At 39.5% G+C, this 20,182-nt stretch overlaps 1 protein-coding gene across 2 annotated transcripts in view; it reads right to left on the bottom strand.

Moving 5' to 3' along the window:
• Window positions 1-17,439, bottom strand: part of LOC145988267 (retinol dehydrogenase 12-like) — a 33,704-nt gene extending 16,265 nt beyond the window's left edge. The window contains exons 1-2 of one of the 2 annotated variants that reach the window (XM_083123133.1): window positions 17,299-17,439; window positions 1,780-1,946 (exon numbers count right to left, since the gene is read on the bottom strand). In XM_083123133.1, the coding sequence (XP_082979259.1) occupies window positions 1,780-1,897 (118 nt within the window). In that variant the 5' untranslated portion in view covers window positions 1,898-1,946; window positions 17,299-17,439. The remainder of the gene's footprint in view (window positions 1-1,779; window positions 1,947-17,298) is intronic. The other variant, XM_083123134.1, reaches the window with a different exon arrangement.
• Between the last annotated feature and the right edge of the window lie 2,743 nt (window positions 17,440-20,182).

Here is a 20,182-nt window from a genome sequence, read left to right as displayed (position 1 = left end):
GCAAATATTATAATGCAAACTTATTTATTTATGCTCTTTTAATATGTGATGCAATAGGGGAAGTCAGGGGTATAAGATCACCTTAACACTAAATTGTTAATAACTTGGAAATTTGTTGTAATAAGAAAAAGTTACGTATAGCTTAACGAAGAACAGTCTTTGCATGATAGATAGTAGTGAAGATGAGCTAGACTTTCAGTGAGTTAAAATATGGTAACAAAGGCCTACAAAACCCATATTTTCAACCAATCGGGTATAATAAATAAGCAGAATTCTGAAGAATATGCGTAATGATTATTTATTAGTAAATATTAACGTATTAATAGGATTGAATGATTTGTCATTATTGGGCCTCCCCGATGGCATAGTGGTATTGTCATCACCTTGTAATCAAGGGGTCCTAGCTTTGATATCCACTGGAGACACATAGTGGTTCGGATCCCACTTTTAATAAATTGTAAGTCACTGATCATAAAAACACCAACTCAAGATTTGTTATTATTGTACATATCATAAAATGTCTTGCAGTTCTTCATTAGCCTCCTCCTCCTGACAAACAGGGTGTAGAAAAATGTGCAGAATTCTGAATATCAATGCAATTAGTATTGTATCACATAATGAACAAACTTTCTGATATATTGGTTCTTCACCATGACAGTCCTCATGAGGAAAGTTTTTCTCTGTTTTGGAACCTTAGAGACATTTATTTATGAAATGATCATACATGCCTTACAGAATTCCTATGCCCATTTTGCACCGAATTGCTGTGCTCGATTTCCCCCAAGTTGCAATGTTTTATATAATTTGGTATTATTGCATTTGGAAAGGGCAGATGCATAGTACAGTTCGTATCATATGGCTCAGTGCTATAGTTTTGTTATTGCTACACCAGTTGGCCAAGATTTTAAGATATGTTCTGACCAGATCTTAACTCCTACCAATCAAAACTAACATTAACTGATTTTTTACTACAGTGTTGCAAAGCAATTATGTTTAAACTGGCCTATAATCCTTATTTTCTCCAGTTCATCTACACAGCACAACTAAGTCTCTGCTGATGTTGCTAGCCTCCAGTAGAAAATTTTCACCACCCACAGTTGGTGCTGTGATGCAAAAATCTTAAATCTTCTCCATTTGCTCCTAATATATATTTCTTAAAATATTATCTGAAGCATGGACTTAAAGCCTAACTTAATGGATAATGTCCAATTAACACTGCAACCTAGGAAATTCCTCTTCGAACACTGAACTAAACTGATGGTTAGCAACATCTTGGAGGTTCCTTACCCTGTAGTTCAGATTAGGTGGATTGACCAACAGATAATATTTTTACTCTATAAAAGTGACTTATGGTGACAGTTACTTCATGTTAAGTGCCAACACTGTGAATGGAAAATCTACGTGACATTTTGCATGAAAGTTGACAAATTGGCCAACGAGACTCTTGAAATTGTGTGCGATAAGGAGACAAGCAGTAGTCATTGCAGTCAGTGGTGAATGACCTTATCTTATGGTGGGAGCTGGTGACCTTTTTCCTTTATGTTGCTATCTATGCTAATCCAGTGTTAATTAATGATGCCAGCCACATTACTGGTTCCATGCCCACCAAAGACTGGCTCTTTCTCTTGCAATAGTTACTCATTCTTTTTAAGTCATCCAGAAAACCACTCTTGCTACTCTATGACTTCTACCTCACTGAACTTAACTCGATTTACATAAATCCACACATTCGATTTACATAAATCCACAATATGCATATAGCATGTTGCTGATCCTTACCTCTAGCACTTAAATTCAATGCAGTTTCTTTCCCAATACCAGCATTACCTCCTGTGATGATGACCACTTTCCCATCCAGTCTGGCAGTGCTTGTGCACACTCCACTCCAAAAGCACATGGCTCCTTTCAGCGAATGTGAACCTCACAAATTCTCTTGTGTGACTAGCCTGCAAGGAGAGATCGATTGATTTTTATAGTATTGGCACATCAGCACATGGGCTATTTTTGCCCAACACCAATGTGGGGATGAGCCCCTTAAATAGAACAGAACTGAGGATACGGCTTTGACAAGAAAAGAAAATACGTCTGTTAAAAACTTCTTAAATCAATTGCTAAAACTAATACTGTCATAGACTACTAACAAGAACTAAAGCTATACTCCCTCCAACAATAAAATCTCCACACTGTAGCTAAGAGCTGAGTATGTAAAGGAGTACTCAGCATACATAAGGAGAAACACAGGACAACACCACCCCACAGAGGATTATCCTGGCCGTGAGTCCAGGCACCAGAGCCTCGTTGGCCTGCAAGAAGCAGTTTACCAGGGTAGGCTACAGGGAAGTGAGTTTGACTTTTTGGTACTTTACCAGAAGGACACTCCTTTCACCCCTTTTCTTGTTGTAGGTAACAGCTGTGCATCGGCGCACTGCAGCGATTTTTCTATCTGATCCATTAGCAACACTGCTTCTTGAGTTGTGTCGCGCATTGCACGGCAGAAATATATGTGTTGGGCTCTACTGAATTATCGCGAAAAGTGTGCTACTCTTGGTCTCTATGTAGGCTTAAGGGTAAATTCATTTTTTATTAAAATAATTAGCACGTGCCTGAAAAGAAGATCTGAATGAAACAAAATATACGAGGGTCACTATTTATATTTTGAGCCTAACAATGAAAAAAACAGGAATTTGGCATTGAAAACTGCTTTATTGTTTTTCGAAGTATTCTCCTTTATGGTCAATACACTTTTGCATTCGTTCGAACCATTTGTCAAAGCAGTTTTTCCAATCTTCTTGAGACACCTCCATAATATGGTTTTTGAACGCATCAACGGCGTCTTCCGCCGACGAAAATCGTTGTCCACGCAATTTATTCTTGACATTCGGGAACAAGAAGAAGTCATTGGGTGCCAAATCAGGACTGTACGGCGGATGACCCATCAATTCGATTTTTTGACTGTTCATGAAGTCGGTTGTTAGACGAGATGTGTGACAGCTGGCATTGTCTTGATGAAGAATGATCCGACGGCGTTTGTTTGTTTTCCGTATTTGACCGAAGACCTCTGGCAAACAAATTGTTGTGTACCATTCAGAGTTGACCGTTCTACGTTCCTCTAAAGGCACAGTTGCCACATGACCAGTTTTCCCGAAAAAACAGGCGACCATTTGTTCCGATGTGCTTCGAGCGCGAACAACTTTTGTTGGATTGGGTTCATCTTGAAACACCCATACAGTCGACTGCTGTTTACGTTCCGGCTCATATTCATATATTCATGATTCGTCACCTGTTACAATCTTGTATACGTCTTTTGAAGCACCACGATTGTATTTATTGAGCATTTGTTTGCACCAATTGACGCTAGCATCTTTTTGAGTTTTTGTCAAATTGTGTGGGATCCAACGAGAACATACCTTTCTCACAGCTAAATGATCATGTAATATTTTATATATGCTGGTGGAACTAATGCCTATGGTTGCCTCAATCTCACAGTATGTCACATGACGATCTTGCACTATTAGGTTTTGCACAGCTTCAATGTTTTCTTGAACAACAACTGATTTTGGACGACCTTCGCGAATCTCGTCGGTGAGCGAATGGCGGGCACGATTAAATTCGTTATACCAGCGTTTCACAGTAGCAAAGGGTGGGGCTTCATCGCCAAATGTGGAAGTAAGTTGATCGATGCAATCTTGTCTTGATAATCCACGTCGAAAATCGTAAAAAATCATCGCTCGAAAATGTTCACGAGTTAATTCCATTTTATTGTTGTCGCACAATCTCCAAGGCAACATAAACAACACAAATCAAGCTATTGACAAAACATTTGAAGTACGTTATGGTCAATAATGCCAGACGATTCCGTGCAAACGTCAATCGCGCCTAACTTTAATCAGTGTTGCCAAGGCTCAAAATATAGATAGTGACCCTCGTAAAAAATGAACATGCAGTAATAAATGATCACATTGAAGGATATAGAGAGTTGCTATTTATTCGTAGGTGAAATATTATTTAATTATCCTGAAAACTAAGCTTTTAAATTAGGATCGTGGGCCAAACAACTTTTATGTAACCCTGGCGAGGTGACTTTAAAAGAAGACTAATTATGACATTCGAAGCAAGTTTTATGTGGTCACTTTGCCTATGCATTCTTTAATTCTCTTCCTCAAATTCAATAGTCTAAGCTCTTTTACTCGACGTATGACTTTTTCTATTAATAAACTCTCTATTAAAAGGAATTATCACTGTCATCTGTGCCTTAATTTCACAAACAGCATGAGCACAACGTTAAATAATGATTTTCCGATAATTTCCAAACTCCAAGATATGGTTAAGATTTCTTGCTGTTATATAACCAGCATAAGCATGTATCCTTCCACGATAATCTTCAACTTTCAACTTCACCGCCTTTGTACTATACAATGAAAAATCCAAATAAACCCTGCGCGCATCTATCTGCAGTGCAACGTACACAAAATAATTGAAAAAGAGTGATTTCGCCAATGAACTGTAGTGATCACCAGTAGCGTAGCATGAGCATTTCGGATGGGAATGCCAAGTCCGAAGGAAGGGTTTTTTTTTGTTTTTTTTTGCTTAAGAGTTTACTTGTGGAATTAACCAACATATGTATTGTCTATTTAAAATCACAATCTCATTGTGTTTATTACATGAAGTCAGCCGGGTTCCGATAAAACATGATCCATGTTTGTTTTATCTAGAAAATAAGATGCCTCAGTGTGCAACAAATGCTTGGAGCACTGGTGTTTTATACCATTCTTAATTAGATTGCTCAAGTCAGAAACACCGTACACCATTCGGAGTATTTTGTTCCGCATGTATAACACATGTGTAGCAAAACAGTATTTTATAATGAAGGAAACCTTTCGGCATGACGCAAGTAATTTTAAAAAAACTACCTGAATCACAAGCGCCTTTAGAACAACAGTAGACTTCATTGTAGTGGATGATACAACTATTGATTGATTTGGTTTATTTTACTTCGCTTTCTACCACTTTTGGCTAATCGCAAATATGAATATGAGTGATGATATTGATGAAGTCACACTCACAAAGAACAAACATGCGTAGGCCGGGATTCAAACCGGAAACCTCTGTCGTCTTAGGGCGCTGTGCAAAACACTCTGTACAATCGTACACTCACACTCTACTGACGTAACAGTGCCTATCAGTAATTCAGAGTTTCAGACCACTGTTTATTGCATCTTGAGAATGCTGATAGACATTTTAAAATAATTTTGTCAAGAGATCATACGATGTTAAGAGTTTTGAAATGAATGCTAAACATTTCCACTCGCACAATATTAGGCAGTAAGATACAAGGTGGTTATAATTAAAGTGACGGTGTTCAGAGTGGTACAGCACGGGCTGTAATGAGAGTAGCAGTCTGAAACTTCGTAGATATGCTAATGAAGCAATGCGCTCGCGAATTATGCAGAAAAAAAAAGTTCCAATTTTCGCCACCAGGGTAAAAAATGGCGCTGTAAGCAGTCAAAACGTGGTATAGTTACAGGAAAAAGGCAGGAAAGATCAAACACATGAGAACAATGGCTCTGGCATGTTTATTAGGAACTATGGTTACAAGAACTGTTCAATATGGCCTCCCAATTCAGCAACATGCTGCATTCGTAACACGGCATGGTCGACGGTTGCTCGCAGCATGTCTGGTGAAATCTGAGCGACATGTCGTTGTATGCTAGCCTTCAGATCAGGCAGAGACCGGACATGTCCCTGATAGACACGATCTTTTAAATATCCCCACAGCCAGAAGTCACATGGATTAAGGTCGGGGGATCTGGAAGGCCAATCATCTGGAAACTGCCTAGAGATGATGCGGTCATTAGTGAAGGTTTCTCGCAGCAAATCTTTCACGTGGCGAGCGACATGTGGTGTTGCCCCATCTTGCATGAAAATGGTGGTGTGTTCACAGTTCCGTTCTTGCAAAGCTGGAATCACGTGTTGCACAAGGAGGTCCCAATAACGTGCAGATGTCACTGTACACCTAACAGGTCCTCGAGGTGTCATCTCCTCAAAGAAAAACGGACCAAGAATGAAGGAGCTATTGAACCCACACCATGCAGTCACGTAAACTGAGTGCAATGGTTGTTCCTGCACAACATGTGGACGAGTGGAACCCCATATGCGACAGTTCTGAGTATTCACTGTACCGACCAGAGGAAAATGCGCCTCGTCAGTCCACAGAATATTCCCCGGCCACATGTCATCCACTTCCATGCGTGCCAAAAACCGATGGGCAAACTCACGGCGTTGTGGAATATCTTGGGGTTTCAATTGGTGCACAATTTGAATCTTGTAGGGATACCAGTGTAAAATGCACCGCAATACCTTGCGAACTGTTGACCAGGGGAGTGACAATTCACGTGCCACAGCTCTAGCACTGGTTGCAGAAGTTGAGGCATGTGCTGCACGGTCAGCTACAGCTACAGCAACTTCGTCCACAACTTCCACGGGGATGGGCCGCCTTCCTCTCCCTGGTGCAACACCCAATTCACCTGTTTCCTCGAATTTCTTCATCATCTTCTTCAGCCCATTAATTGACATGGGCCCTCTTCTCAGCCCTTTCTGTTGGCGATATTTCCGCAGTGCAGCGTTACTATTGCTCCCATTCTGGTAAAACAACTTCACTAGCAGTGCACGGTCTTTCTTCGCAATAGCCATTGCTTTTTACACGGGAAAAATCAAACTTTTAATGTTCGGCGAACATTCACATCACTAAAGGAAAAAAAAAGCAACAAGCGTCACCAACAACAACCAGGGAGCTCACACAATGGTTAGGCAATGTCACCGACTTTGACGTCAGAGTTACGGAAAATTCCACGTTTTGACTGCTTACAGCGCCATTTTTTACCCTGGTAGCGAGAATTGGAACTTTTTTTTTTTTTTTTTTTTTTTTTTTTCATAATTCGCGAGCGCATTGCTTCATTATCATATCTACGAAGTTTCAGACTGCTACTCTCATTACAGCCCGTGCTGTACCACTCTGAACACCGTCACTTTAATTATAACCACCTGGTACTAACGAAAAAATATATTTTTTTTTAAATAAATAGTTTTGCGAGTTAGGTGGTAGAGCAGCCACAGACTGAACTTCTACCACGAGGACTTTATCAACTTGTTTGACAAAAACTGTTTTGTTCTTTTAGTTTTTAATGCACTTCACTTTTCTTGCGATAAATTACACAATGCAGTGGTCATTAAAGATACGTCAGTGAATATTGCGTATTGTAGCAGCACACAGCACGAGCAGAGGCACGAGGTTTGTCTATGGGCACGAGCGCGAAAAACCGGGCAGGAATTCTACTTCTGTCGTCTGCATCGGAAGTACAGCGCCTTGAATCGGAAGGCAGGAAAGGTCACATGGCCCCTAGAACCAATCAGGTGCTCCGTACGCCCGCGTATAGCGGGAGCATTAAGTACGTGCTGAAGAGATCCAAGCCATCCCTTCCAGAGATGCCGAGGAGGAAAGACCTCGGACTTCTACATGCGCCGAAGTAGTCAGGGCAACGTGCGACTCCTACGCCCCAGACATGGAACAGGGGAACAGGAAGAAGAGAGCCCGAGAGGAACGACAAATCGCCGCCTCAGAGGGGGATGCAGATTCCGGCAGCGAGTACGACAGCGACCTCAATGAGTCGCAGCCTAGAAGTACGACACGCAAGCCGCCAAGCATTACCATCTTCAATACGACCAGTTGCGAAATAACTAACGCAATATGCGACGTTGTACATAACCATGCACGTTTCATCTTCACAAGAGGAGGTTGCAGAGTTACAGCGCGCGACCAGCAGGGTTTCACAAAAATACGTGAATTCCTCGACCGCAAGAAAATCGGATACGCATACGGCTCCTCTGCCGCTGCGAAACTGAAAGTCATCCTCCGATTTCTTCCGGAGGATCTCGACCCCGTGAAAGTAGCTGAATTTCTGACCGAGGAACATGGATTCCCCTTCCATCCATAGTGCCAGCCGCTTAAAGGCCCCACTTCGACCCCTCAGCACGCCACTGCAGAGGACAAGAGTACACCTGCTCCCAGACCGCCCAGACGACCATTACCATTGATTCTGGTTGTCCTGCCTAAAATACCGAAGTCCCAAGAGATCTTCAAGCTTGACAGCCTTGGAGTATACACGATGAAGGTAGAAAAGTACCGTTCCAACCAAATCCTGCAATGCCATGCCTGCCAGAGGGTTGGGCACGGGCAAAGACACTGCTATACGTCGCCCCGCTGCGTTAAGTGTGCGGGCCCCCACAAGTTTTCCGACTGCCCCCAGAAGGACAAACCTACTCTACCCAGATGCGCGAACTGCGAACAAGCCCCCTGTTTCATAAAATTAAGAAAGAACGACGGGCCCCATCGGACCCGAAACGTCTCATAGCACCCCGGCCTATTCGACCAGACGTCCCGGTGACGACACCAGCCCGGGACTACCGCCCTAGAACTTCAGCCAGCTCGACCAACCAGCGACCAGCACCGCCGAGACGAGACAACCGCCCGAAAGCAGCTCGACCCACATCATGTCCAGCAGAGCCTTCGCGTCAGATTCTGCACAACTGATAGACCTACTTAGTCAATTGGCGAAACCAGACATTATCCCAGGACTACTTCAGCTCCTTAAGGGACTTCAAACTATCCGGGCAGCACCGGATCGTTCGACGCGTCGGCGAGTGATCACCCACCTCGTCGACACGCTTGTACCTTAGGGTACCACGTGTTGTCCAGTTTTTGTCCCACTTTAATGTTTTCTATGTTTCCTTACCATGTACAGACCCAGCGAATTTGCCTTGCGACAGTTGCGGGTGGGTTCGCTGGGGCTGTAATATTTTTTGTAAACAACCCGGTTCCCACCTTCACAACCTCGCGCTTTATGTGGGGCGAAGGGGAAATCGTGTTTGTACCTATTCAGTATTTGTGGCCTAACGAAATTACAGCTAAAAATAAAATTGATGCTGTGGCAGAAAAGCCATGAAAAAAAAAAAAAAAAAAATCCAAGCCCTAATCTGTGATCCAAGCGACAAGCTTTCCCTCCTCCTCTCTGCCTCCAGGAAGGCATGGTTCTGTACGCCAAACCTAGCCGGCGTCCGGCAAGCAGAGTCATTACAGAAATGCTACAACGAGAGCTGTTAGTGGAGCGTTGTAGACGGATCGAGAAATTAGCTTTTATAATGCCATAATGCTCAAACATGTATATAATTAGTCACGTTTTACTTTATATTTACAGCATTTACGCATTTTTAAAATTTTAAATCAGGGAACGCCGGGCGTATGGGCGTACTAGGACGCTACGCTACTGGTGATCACCATTTAATAAAGCAATTCCGTGCAATTGAATTGTTTCTACAGGATCGCGACACATTCACGTGACATTGTAGGTGTAGTACATCTTTAAGTGCCCCGCATGCAATACAAATCCAAACTAAATTAACTTCTTTGAACTGGCGCCTTTTTTTCCCCTATCAAAACTGCTATTTGTTCGTCTCTGCAATAACTGCTTCTCTTTTTCATGTTCGAAAAAAACACAATTGCAGGAACTCATTGTTGAAAGGCCACATTTATGTAAACACTGGATGCAATGCCGCTATTACTTGAATGTAACAATGTTTACTAGCGCTCCAAGGTGGAAGATCAAAAGAATTTTTTTTTGAAATCTTGTCCGGAACATATGGTTCCCGTAAAAAGGTACATGCACTTCAACTTTCATTGTATGCTAAATCAGGACATAATTTGAACTTCTTTCCTTATGTGTGACTGTCACACCACAAGAGTAACACATGCAAGTTTCATGAGAATTTTCAAATTTTTGTGTGCAGTTTCTCTTTCCTTAATTATTATATGCATATGTAACATGCGTTTGGGGGGCTAATGGCTGGTTCGGGAGGGAGCTTAGCCCCCGCTAGCCCCTACCTAACTACGACTATGGCCTTTGATTACACTGGAGTTGCTATCAGTCAAGTTGGCTACCAGACTGGTTTTGGCGACTGGACTGTGTCAGTGTTGCCACAATCTGTAAGCACAATTTCCCTTTGCAAGGGGTAAAATTTCCCTTTTTTACCCATTTTTTCCCTTCATCTAAAGAATTAATAATAATAATAATAATGAATATTATCGTTGACCTATTTTCGTATGTATGATGTATAAAATGTTAAACAATTTAACTTTTAAATGCTACGATACCAGTGGTCCCTGTTCGAATCCCGGCATGGGCATGGCTGTTTGTGAATGTCCATTCATAAATTTCATCATATCATCACTCATCCCCATCTTTGCAATTAGCCAAAAGTGGCAGAAAAGTGAAGTAAAATAAACCAAATCAATAAACAATAAAATCAATAAATCAATAACTTTAAATTTATTTTTGGAAGATTTAGATTTTATTGCTAAACCAAGTCAATTTTTTCGTTTTGAGATGAAAGCTAAAACTACGTTAAAGTTGACAACTTTAAGTAAGTAAAGTTTTCTTAAGTAAAAATCCAAACATACAAACAGAGATTGGATTTAGGGAGGCCAATCACACCATCAGAAGAAAATTAAAAATATTCTACACAAAATGCTGTTCTAGTAAGGCGTAGATGAAACGTCACTTCTTTTAAGTATGAAGAGTTTGTGTGGAAAATCACATTTTTGCCTCCCCATCAAAATTTTTAAATTCGACGCATGTGTATGGGGATTATTCCTGGGTAAACAAAAAAAAATATATATATAGTACATACCTGAGTAAATGTTCAATTCTGGTAAATTTCACATATTAGGTGGAACTTCTAAAACACAGCAAGTCTTTTATTAAAATTTAATCCATTGAGTCTGAGAGGTATTGTCAGTCACTTCTTGCCACTCCGCACGGAATTTTTTAACTTGTTTCCGCTGTGTTTTCTCATCTTCCGATAATTCTCCACGACGTTTTCTAATATATTCTGGAGTTGCAGATCGTTTCATTTGCTCCCCTTGTTCTTCCATCGTCCAAGACGGACACAACCTTCCACCAAATACTCGCACAAGAATAACCCAGTGGGCCTCCCCCATGGCGCAGTGGTAGCGTCATTGCCTTGTAATCAAGGGGTCCCGGATTCGATACCCGGTGGAGGCACAAGTGGTTCGGATCCCACTTTAAAATGTAGGTCCAGTTCAGATTAGCCTTACTGTGCATAAAGTGGACTTAAAACAGCAACTCAAACCAAACCAAACGGATAACCCAGTGTCCAATGAAGACTGAAGTAAATAGGCTATAGTTTGCGACAAAGAGAACTGTATGGTTTGCACGTGCAGTGTTGAGACAAAATTCAGTGAACCGCGGAAAGCTTTACATAAACAATACCCTCAGACTCCCACTCCCAAAGCCGGCACATAAGGGTGAATGGTCAATAACCTCCGGCTCCAAACGGTAGCCAGATGTGGACCAACCCAAATTCCACCCTTCCTCTCAGAACAAATTATACGACAAAATAAAAGAAAAAAGTTCTCATTTTCAAAACTGGAATCACTTAGAATGTTTAATATAATTAATGTTGAGTCTGTCTTACAATTTCCCTGAAAATTCGCTATTTTTCATCAAATTTCCATTTTCTCTTATAATTAGCTCCAAATTTCCCTTCAAAAAGAGAAATTTCCCTTCATGTGGCAACACTGGACTGTGTTCTAATTTCAATTTGCTTCTCTGCTTGAACGTTTTGTCATGTGAGTTTGGCAAGGAAAAGCAGGTTTTGTCTGTGGTTTTTGAGTGTTGGTTGTGCGATTATTTTTATTCGTTGTTCGATTTTAAAAAGTAGCAGAGATGAAGTGCAGTCGTGTTTATTAATATACGAATTTATCCACAATAATGAAATTTATACACGACAGATGTGATTAACCGATAATGAAAATCTTTGTTATTACCAGTGCATTAAATGTTCGACATATTTAGTTGAACAAGAACAACCATATTATTTTTATTTTCTTAAATGACTGAATCCTGTGAATCTCGTGCATGAATACATACCCGAGCTCATTAAAAGCATGCTGAGTACGCCTTGATTAGCCTTTTTTCCTTGGAGTCAATTTCTAGTCCATACTTTTCTTTGTCCATATACTTTTCTTTTTCTTCTCATACCTTTCATTTTCACAAGTGTAAAGAAAATCGTAGCAATAGGTTAACTATTCTCCTACGACGTTCTTCCTCAAGTCACTCTTTTCAGATTTCCACAATGCCTTACACTTACGAATCAAAGTTTACCAATAATCAACGCAACAAGTATCGTGCGAAGCGAAAACTAGCTAACCTCGTTTACGTGTGATTCGATCTCAAAGCTAGTTTCAAAACGTTGTCATTTTTTAGTACATGTAATATGCTCGCAGTGTTTGGGATAAAGAATGAATGAATTGAAATTTTTGGATGTGTCGACACCACAGACCTCAAACTACACGAGGATAATCTCCTTATCTGAAATCTTTACCTGAAAGTTAAAAAAAGGACTGTAAAAAACCCCTGGGAAAGGTTAAAAGTGCAAGAATGTAAAGGGACCTGCACAGGATAAAGGGAAACACGTCTCACATTGTATAAAGTTTTGGATTTTATTACACAACGCTATTATGTAACTTCTGAGAAAAAAGTCTCCAGAAAGAATTACTCTTAGTTTTTCTTTTCTCTTTCATTAGCTTCTCATACAGATCCATGAAAAGATAGCGAGGTATTTGTAGGTCATTCCCAACGAATTTTTCCCACACTCCTCAGCACGTTATGACGTCATGTAGTGGATTGCGTTTGAGTTAATTTGTCATAAATGGTTATTTCTAGACATGGAAAAACACTTCTTAGCAGCTTTTTCTGCAATGAAAAATAATCAGAAGGCGCTATGTATGGGGTATGTGTATCTTCCTCCCTGTCTATACAATATACATATATGTATGTATGTATATGATCATCTAACTTTCACAGGTCGTAGAATAGATTAAAACGAAGAACTTTTCTTGATATTTTTTTCCCGTTAAAACCTCGTTCCGACACTACGAGCCCCCGAAAACAGCATATCTATCCTGTATGTATGCAGTCATGTGGCGCGCAATCAAGGTTGCCACTGCCATTTTTTTCCTTACTAGAAGCGATAATATGCTACGAAAGTAGTATTATGTCAGCAGACATATCAGTATGAGAATCTCTAGGCGTAATCGTGTAATCTACCCTCCCCTTTAAATCATGCATGTAGCCTATCACCCACCATCAATACATTATGTTGCACTTCCTATATTATAATTTGCATTAGATCAGGGTTTCATACGTTTCGTATAGAAATCTTCACACTCCATAGATCGACCACTGCCTTCATCAGTCACGCAATAACCTTTTTGGTATTCAATAAATAATTCATTAAAAAAATTACATTAATTTGTGGTAGGGCAGCTCTTTTCATACAAATTTTATTTATACTAACTAGACAACCTAATAATAATGAACACATGCTGTTACATCTATTTTATGTCATCTTTTTATCTTTTCAAGTAATAATCATCATAATAATTAATTGACCTGTTTTAATACTAATATTGTTATTATTAATAGACATTTGTTTTATTAACCTATTAATTATAAAATTATTATTATTATTGTTATTAAAATTCGCGGTAGCTCAATCGTTAGGGCGTCTGACTACCATGCGAGAGACCCGGGTTCCGGGATATTTTCCACCTGTTCAAGCGGCTCCGCGCCAACCCAGCGTAGTATAAAGTTGGTGTTTGAGGGAAACACTGGGGGCGTGGTGCTGATTACATCAGCCCCATCTTCGGCCGTGATCAAGAAAATGTGGGCTCTAAAGAACTCCACACCCCCTATACGGCTTCATGGCGTGGTGCAAAGCACAGAAGAGCACTTTACTTTTTTTATTATTATTATTGTTGTTATTATCATTACATGTGAAACAAATGGTTCGGACCCCTCCCGAAATATAGTTTTCGATACGTACCTGCTCGTATATCAAAACATCTTGTATAGCTACTTTACTTGTAGCTGGGCCAGGCTAAGCGCAGCATAGAACGGTTTCTTGTCCAAACGGGGGGGGGGGGGGGCAGCGGTAGGCTTAATTCGCTGTTTGACCGCAAGTTTCTTCGTAGGTAAATGAGCCAACAGAGGGTCACTGCCTTAAAAGCGGGTCCCGCGCCGGAAGTTACGACAGCCTCACTCTAATGAAGCTATAGTCTCGTGTACAATTTGCCGACCAATACTTGTGCATCCCACTATACACGTTAGATTATATGCAATAGTCCTCGTCTTAGACTGGACTATTTTAGTACTAAATTTGGACAAATAGTCAAGAATTGCAAATGAAGCTTTTTATTTCACCGTGCTAACCGAAGTACATATTCTATGTCTCTCCTTTAACTGGTGTGTGTTGTTTCTCCTACTAATTACAATGTAAAAAAGGTTTTAAAAATCTCTCACCCGAACAAACACGCAACTATATACATGCCTTCCATTCCATTCACACTTGAAATCATCGAGATACATCAACAGTCAATCAAGCCTTCTCGATGATGGCTGACGTCATACGAACCTACGTACGTATTTCGAGGAACTAGCCTTCAAGCAAACGAATCGCCAAGGTCATATAGTCAATGAACTCGAAGCACATGGAACGCTCGCTGTAGGCTCATGTTAATTGGTTTGAAATGTACCCACTTTTACGATTAGTTCTTCTCAAAAATACAGCTGCTGTTGTGCCTGAAGATTATATTATTCGCTGATTTAACGTTTTGACAATGACAGTTCGTGTTCGATAGAAGCGGCAAAATAATAAAAAAAAATCGTACAAATTATCCACTTTTACTGCCCATTTTAAAGAAATTTTATATAAAGTTTTCAGTATGTTAAGTAAGTTTTTTATCTATCGTGATTTCCAGTCTTTATAAAAAGAGCTTACGTGCTTTATTTTCACATTTTCAGCGTTACAGAAAAAAAATACACGAGATGGTTTTCAAGGAAATGTATGATATTAACATATTAGTAAGCTTTGTCAAAAATGAAATATTCAATGGATTTGGTTTTGTAATTTATAAAAAGATCTCGTCCTCTCATGTTTGAATCCTGGTTTTTGTATCCTTCCATCAGGTTCATCTAACCATTGCAACGATTAGCCAAGGGATTAGCCTAAGGAGGCAGGAAAGATACACAAAACAAGAAAACTTCAAATATGGTACAAGAATCGCTGTGTTGAAATATGTGTGTGTGTATGTGTCAGTGGTGAAGCGTAGTCTAACGTAGAAGGAAAGCGATATTTTAATACAACACACATGATTATATTAGCGTCTCCAATTGCCCCAGTTTTCCTAGGAAAGAAACAACATTTCAAATAATAATAATAATTAATGCATTCTCCAATTCCCCTCTCAAAGATCATGCTCTTCAAAATTCTTGGTCACTTTAGTAAAATATTTGCTATAATTTACAGCTTCCTATATACAGTTAGCTACAAATGGAAGATCATTCAAAAAATCTCTGAAATTATCAGATAAGCGATACCAATCTCATTGCACAAATTATTGTTCGAGAGTAAAATAGTTGACCCGAAGTTTGAAATCAAATTTAGTAGAAATTAAGACAGGAAGAAAATAAAGCTGTTAATTTTCTAATAATGTATCATATTAATAAAAATAGTACTTTGAGTTTGATATCATTTAGGACATAACTTTTGTGCTGTTTGCAGCTTTCAGAAGAGAGTTTCATTGCTTTTTCACCTCCAAGTTTTATTAAAAAATCACCAGCTCATTGAATTTGTTTGTATGGCAATTCATGATAAATATCGTGTAAATAATTTGGTAGTTGCCAACACTGGTGTTGTAATTTGGGATGGATGAGGCGAACAACAGCCACGTTTTGCAAATCATGAAACTTAAAGTAATTGCTAATTGCTTTAAATTTTGTCTACATGGAATTTAGAACAGTTGTAATACTTCATTTAAATAATTCTATGTTTATAATAAAACAAATATTCATCTTTGATATAGAGATGGTATTAGCACTTGTATGCAGACTACTAGAATTCAGGCCCGTATGCAGGCAGGGGCCTGGGGGGGCTCAGCCCCCTTGACATTAGGTAAAACTATTTTGATTAATTTGTTTGCAGTGAAGAGTGAGAATGTAGACAGCTTACAACTTTGAGGATAAATCCACAGAACATGAACAGCAGCTATTACATTCGCTTATTTTCTTTATGAGCTGAAGTCTAGATTCTAGACTTTGCAAGTTCTTTAACAGGAGAGCTTCTTTCTCTGTACCTTCACTGTCCCTGTTGCGACCTCCCGTTTAGACAGAAATCTGACTTTGATGTCATCATGCAAATTCCCTTCTCATCTGCATCAAAGGTCAACAGCTCAGTTTCCAAGTTTTGGGAACGTAAGGGAGTTTCATTGCTTCAGCCGGGGGTGGAATGTAGTGTAGGCACTGTGATTGAATATTGACGTGCATTTTTTGTGTGATATAAATATCTGTATCATCTAAAGTAGTATGCAGTGTGTAAGGGATGATTTCAGTATCAGTCAATTAACACTTCAAGAGAGGTTTTAAAAGATGTAGAAGAATTTAGTATTTGTATGATATTTATACATTTTATATAACAATGACCCCCCCCACACAATTTACCTTCATTTCATACTGTTCAAATTTTTAAAAATGGACTTGATTTACAAAGCCCCCTGATAACCCGTAAGCACCCCCCCCCCCCCGGAGATCAGTTCTAGCTACGGGCCTGCTAGAATTGCTTCCTACTAGATGTTCGTGAAGTTGTTCCTACCAGTGGTATCTCCAAGCCTTCCTGATGGCGCAGTGGTACCTTCGTCGCCTTGTAATCAAGGGGTCCCGGGTTCGATACCCGGTGGAGGCACATAGTTGTTCGGATCCCACTTTAAACTGTAGGTCCACTCTCAATTAGCCTTACTGTGCATAAAGTGGACTTAAAACACCAACTCAATTAATCAATAGTGGTATCTCCCACTGCTTTCGTCTGGGCTCGGCTATTTTCGAGAAGTTCAAAGTTCCGTCAAGAGTTCGCCTTTCACCATGCGATGCTACGTGTGCTTGCCACCGCGCTGCTAAGGGAGTTAAAATGTCACGAAATCGAGTAGGAAAATAAATGAGGCAAAAAAAATAATCATTAAGTACATTGAATAATATTTTAATAATACAAGCAGTGCTTCCATTGCTAGTGTTATATCTTCGTCACTGCACGTATGTGTGCGCGACTGCTGAATCACCCTGTATAAATAGTTCCTTATTAAAGACAGGTGACGAAATTGAAGTCCACACTTACCGAAACCAAGTTGCTAATTCACATCTGGTTGTTCCACACAAGATGTTAGACACACAACATTCAAATAAGGAAATATCACTATTGCCACAGTCACATCGTGGACGCGAGTTACATAAGATTTCTGCTGTACGTGTGTGTTACATTGCTATCAGTAACGGCATCATTTATAAATGTAGAGTAGGTGAGTAGTGTTTCCTGCAATTATTCCTTAAAAAAAATCGTGGCGCCACCGTCGTTCAACAGCACTGCCATCTGTTGGCTCTCGGGGGAAGTAAAATAATTTGAACAGCTGTTGTCGTGCTCCTGCGAGTGGTAGGAAATTGCCAGTGTCTCAATTTCATATATATTTCGGAAAATGCTAAAGATACAAACACAAAATATACGATACGATTCGCCTGTTGCCGTGATACACGGACGGATTATGTGGCTGGGAAGGGGAAGCGGAGGTGGCTATCCATAACCCCCAGGGTGCGAATTCATCCAAGACTGGTGGGGGGAGGAAGATCTTAATTTACACGCATACACGACACACACACATATATGAATAATTATATACATATTTATCATGTTATTACGTACAAAAGTAAATTACTAAATATTTTTAAAAAATGTATATTATTAAATATATAAAAGTAATTAATTTGTTATTTTCATATATCAGGTATTTACGAAGTAAGTAAATTAATTCAATTACCAAATAGTTAAAATTGTTAATAAATTACAAAATAATTGAAGTGATTTTATTGTATATTAGTTTTTCTTTCGTTTTTGGCTTGCTATTAATATAAATCAATAAGATTTCATACTTAAATTTGGCTTGCATTCCTGTCTTACTTTTATTGTGCATATTGCTATTGTTATTGGTGGAGATCTGTTAACGATATCTTGATAGAGAGAGAGAGAGAGAGAGAGAGAGAGAGAGAGAGAGAGAGAGAGAGAGAGAGAGAGAGAGAAGAGAGAGAGAGAAAGCATGTAACATTCATAAACACACAGAGAGATGTCGTTCTTTGTGTGTTTTCAACTTTATCCTTTGTTCAATATATTTGAAGTCAAAACTTAATGCTTATCTTTGTTGTTATAACAAATACTCTCCTCTCTGGAAAGTTTTGGCGGAGAGATTTTGTAGGAGAAGATTGTTGTGGGAAATCCCCCCAGGATTTTGCACCCTGAGTAGAACTTGTACGTCTTCGATTAATTTAAGACTAAACAGTAATAGCATCTTTAGTAAACGCCTATCTCGATAGGCATAACTAGGAAAATAGTATAAAAACCTACAGCGAGTCACTGGATAAATTTTCACAACATGTACAGTACAGGTCATTAAAGCAAATAACGTTTCTTAATATTAAGTTCTTCTCTTTGATACCTCGTTTCGAGTCTACGAACCCAAGATAAACTGAATTTTAACCATGAATACATGTAGCAACCCAGTACATGCTCACATCACAATTGTCAATAATGGATTGTAATTTGTAATTATTACAAACAAAAAAATTAGGCTTATCTCTATCAGGTAGATTAATGCTTGTTATGTCTGATGAAGCTACATGATAAAGTAAATATGGTAGGTGGAATTTTTTCAAATACAATTCCAGTCTCGGATAGCTAGTCTCGGTGTCTCGATTTTACAGACGCGTGTCTCGTTCTCGAACATGGTCACATCGGTGGCAAAGCTCTTCGAATGCTGGTGTCACTGTGTGGCTACAGACGGTCCGAGGTTTGAGTCTTGGCGTGGGCATGATGACAGTTTCTTTGTGAGCATCCATCCGTCAATTTCACGAAACCATCATTCATGGTGAAAGAAGTGATCTTCTTTCTTCGACGTCTAAAATTAAACGATCACATTTAGAAACGACTTCTAAAACTGACGATAAAACTTCAATGAGCGGAAGTTGGAAAATGGTCATCCCTCACCTTCGAGGGAGGTTGTTAATCCACCATGCCTCATTAGACAGTTTCGTTAGCGTAGTGCTGTAAAGCAAAGGTTCGAATCCTGGGTAGGACGGACACGTTTCTATGTATTTGTTGATTTACTTCATCCGTGCTCTTTTAGTATGTTGCTTGACAGAAAAAAATAATGCTAGTTCCAATCACAAATCCGTGTAGCGTTTTTTTATGGATGCAACATGATATGAAATGTCCTTCTCATTGGCTCGTAACGTCGAAATAAGACCTCGAGAAAAATAGTTGCGTCGGATATTTATTCATCTGTTGTATCGGGTAGAAGCCTTTTCATAGACGTGATAGTAATAATACTATTACTAATAATAAATTGTGTGGCATTCAAATAACACTACTATTATTGATTCACATTAATAATATAATACTATTATTATTAATTATACTATTCAATGTTATATTGAAGACCTCACCTCCTTCCCTCAAAAATTTCACGTAATAAACCACAGCCAGCATATTTCTAAGTGGATCTTGCGTTCTGTGTCTTGTTCGTGCGTTCATAAATTTAATCTAAACATTACTCATCATTGTTCGGATTAGCTAAAAGGACAGAGAAATGACGTAAAATAAAACAAACACACAACCTGCCCACCGAAGCGCAGTTAGCTCGTTTCACACTAATATACACAACATGAATGAAGCACTCTACTTCTACACGCTGCAAGTTATCCTTGTGATAATAAATTATCGCAAACATGATATAAGAAGAGTCAAAGGTCTCAAGCTGCTATTCATTCGTTGTTCCTTCGTTAGGCACAGCAACATGTGGCAATGCCATGTGAACTTCAGAGTCAAGTACAACTCGATCAAGAAGAGAAACGCCCTATGCGAGCGGAGGGAGCATGGGCGATACAATCAGCCTTTTGCCATGTAATGTTGCCAAAACGTTCTTCAACACACCTTCATTCACGATTGTTTGTATCAT

The sequence above is a fragment of the Lepisma saccharinum genome, chromosome 5 (genome assembly GCF_977018435.1).
Source record: "Lepisma saccharinum chromosome 5, izLepSacc3.1, whole genome shotgun sequence".
NCBI lineage: Eukaryota > Metazoa > Arthropoda > Insecta > Zygentoma > Lepismatidae > Lepisma > Lepisma saccharinum.
This window is presented reverse-complemented; position numbering and strand designations above follow the sequence as displayed.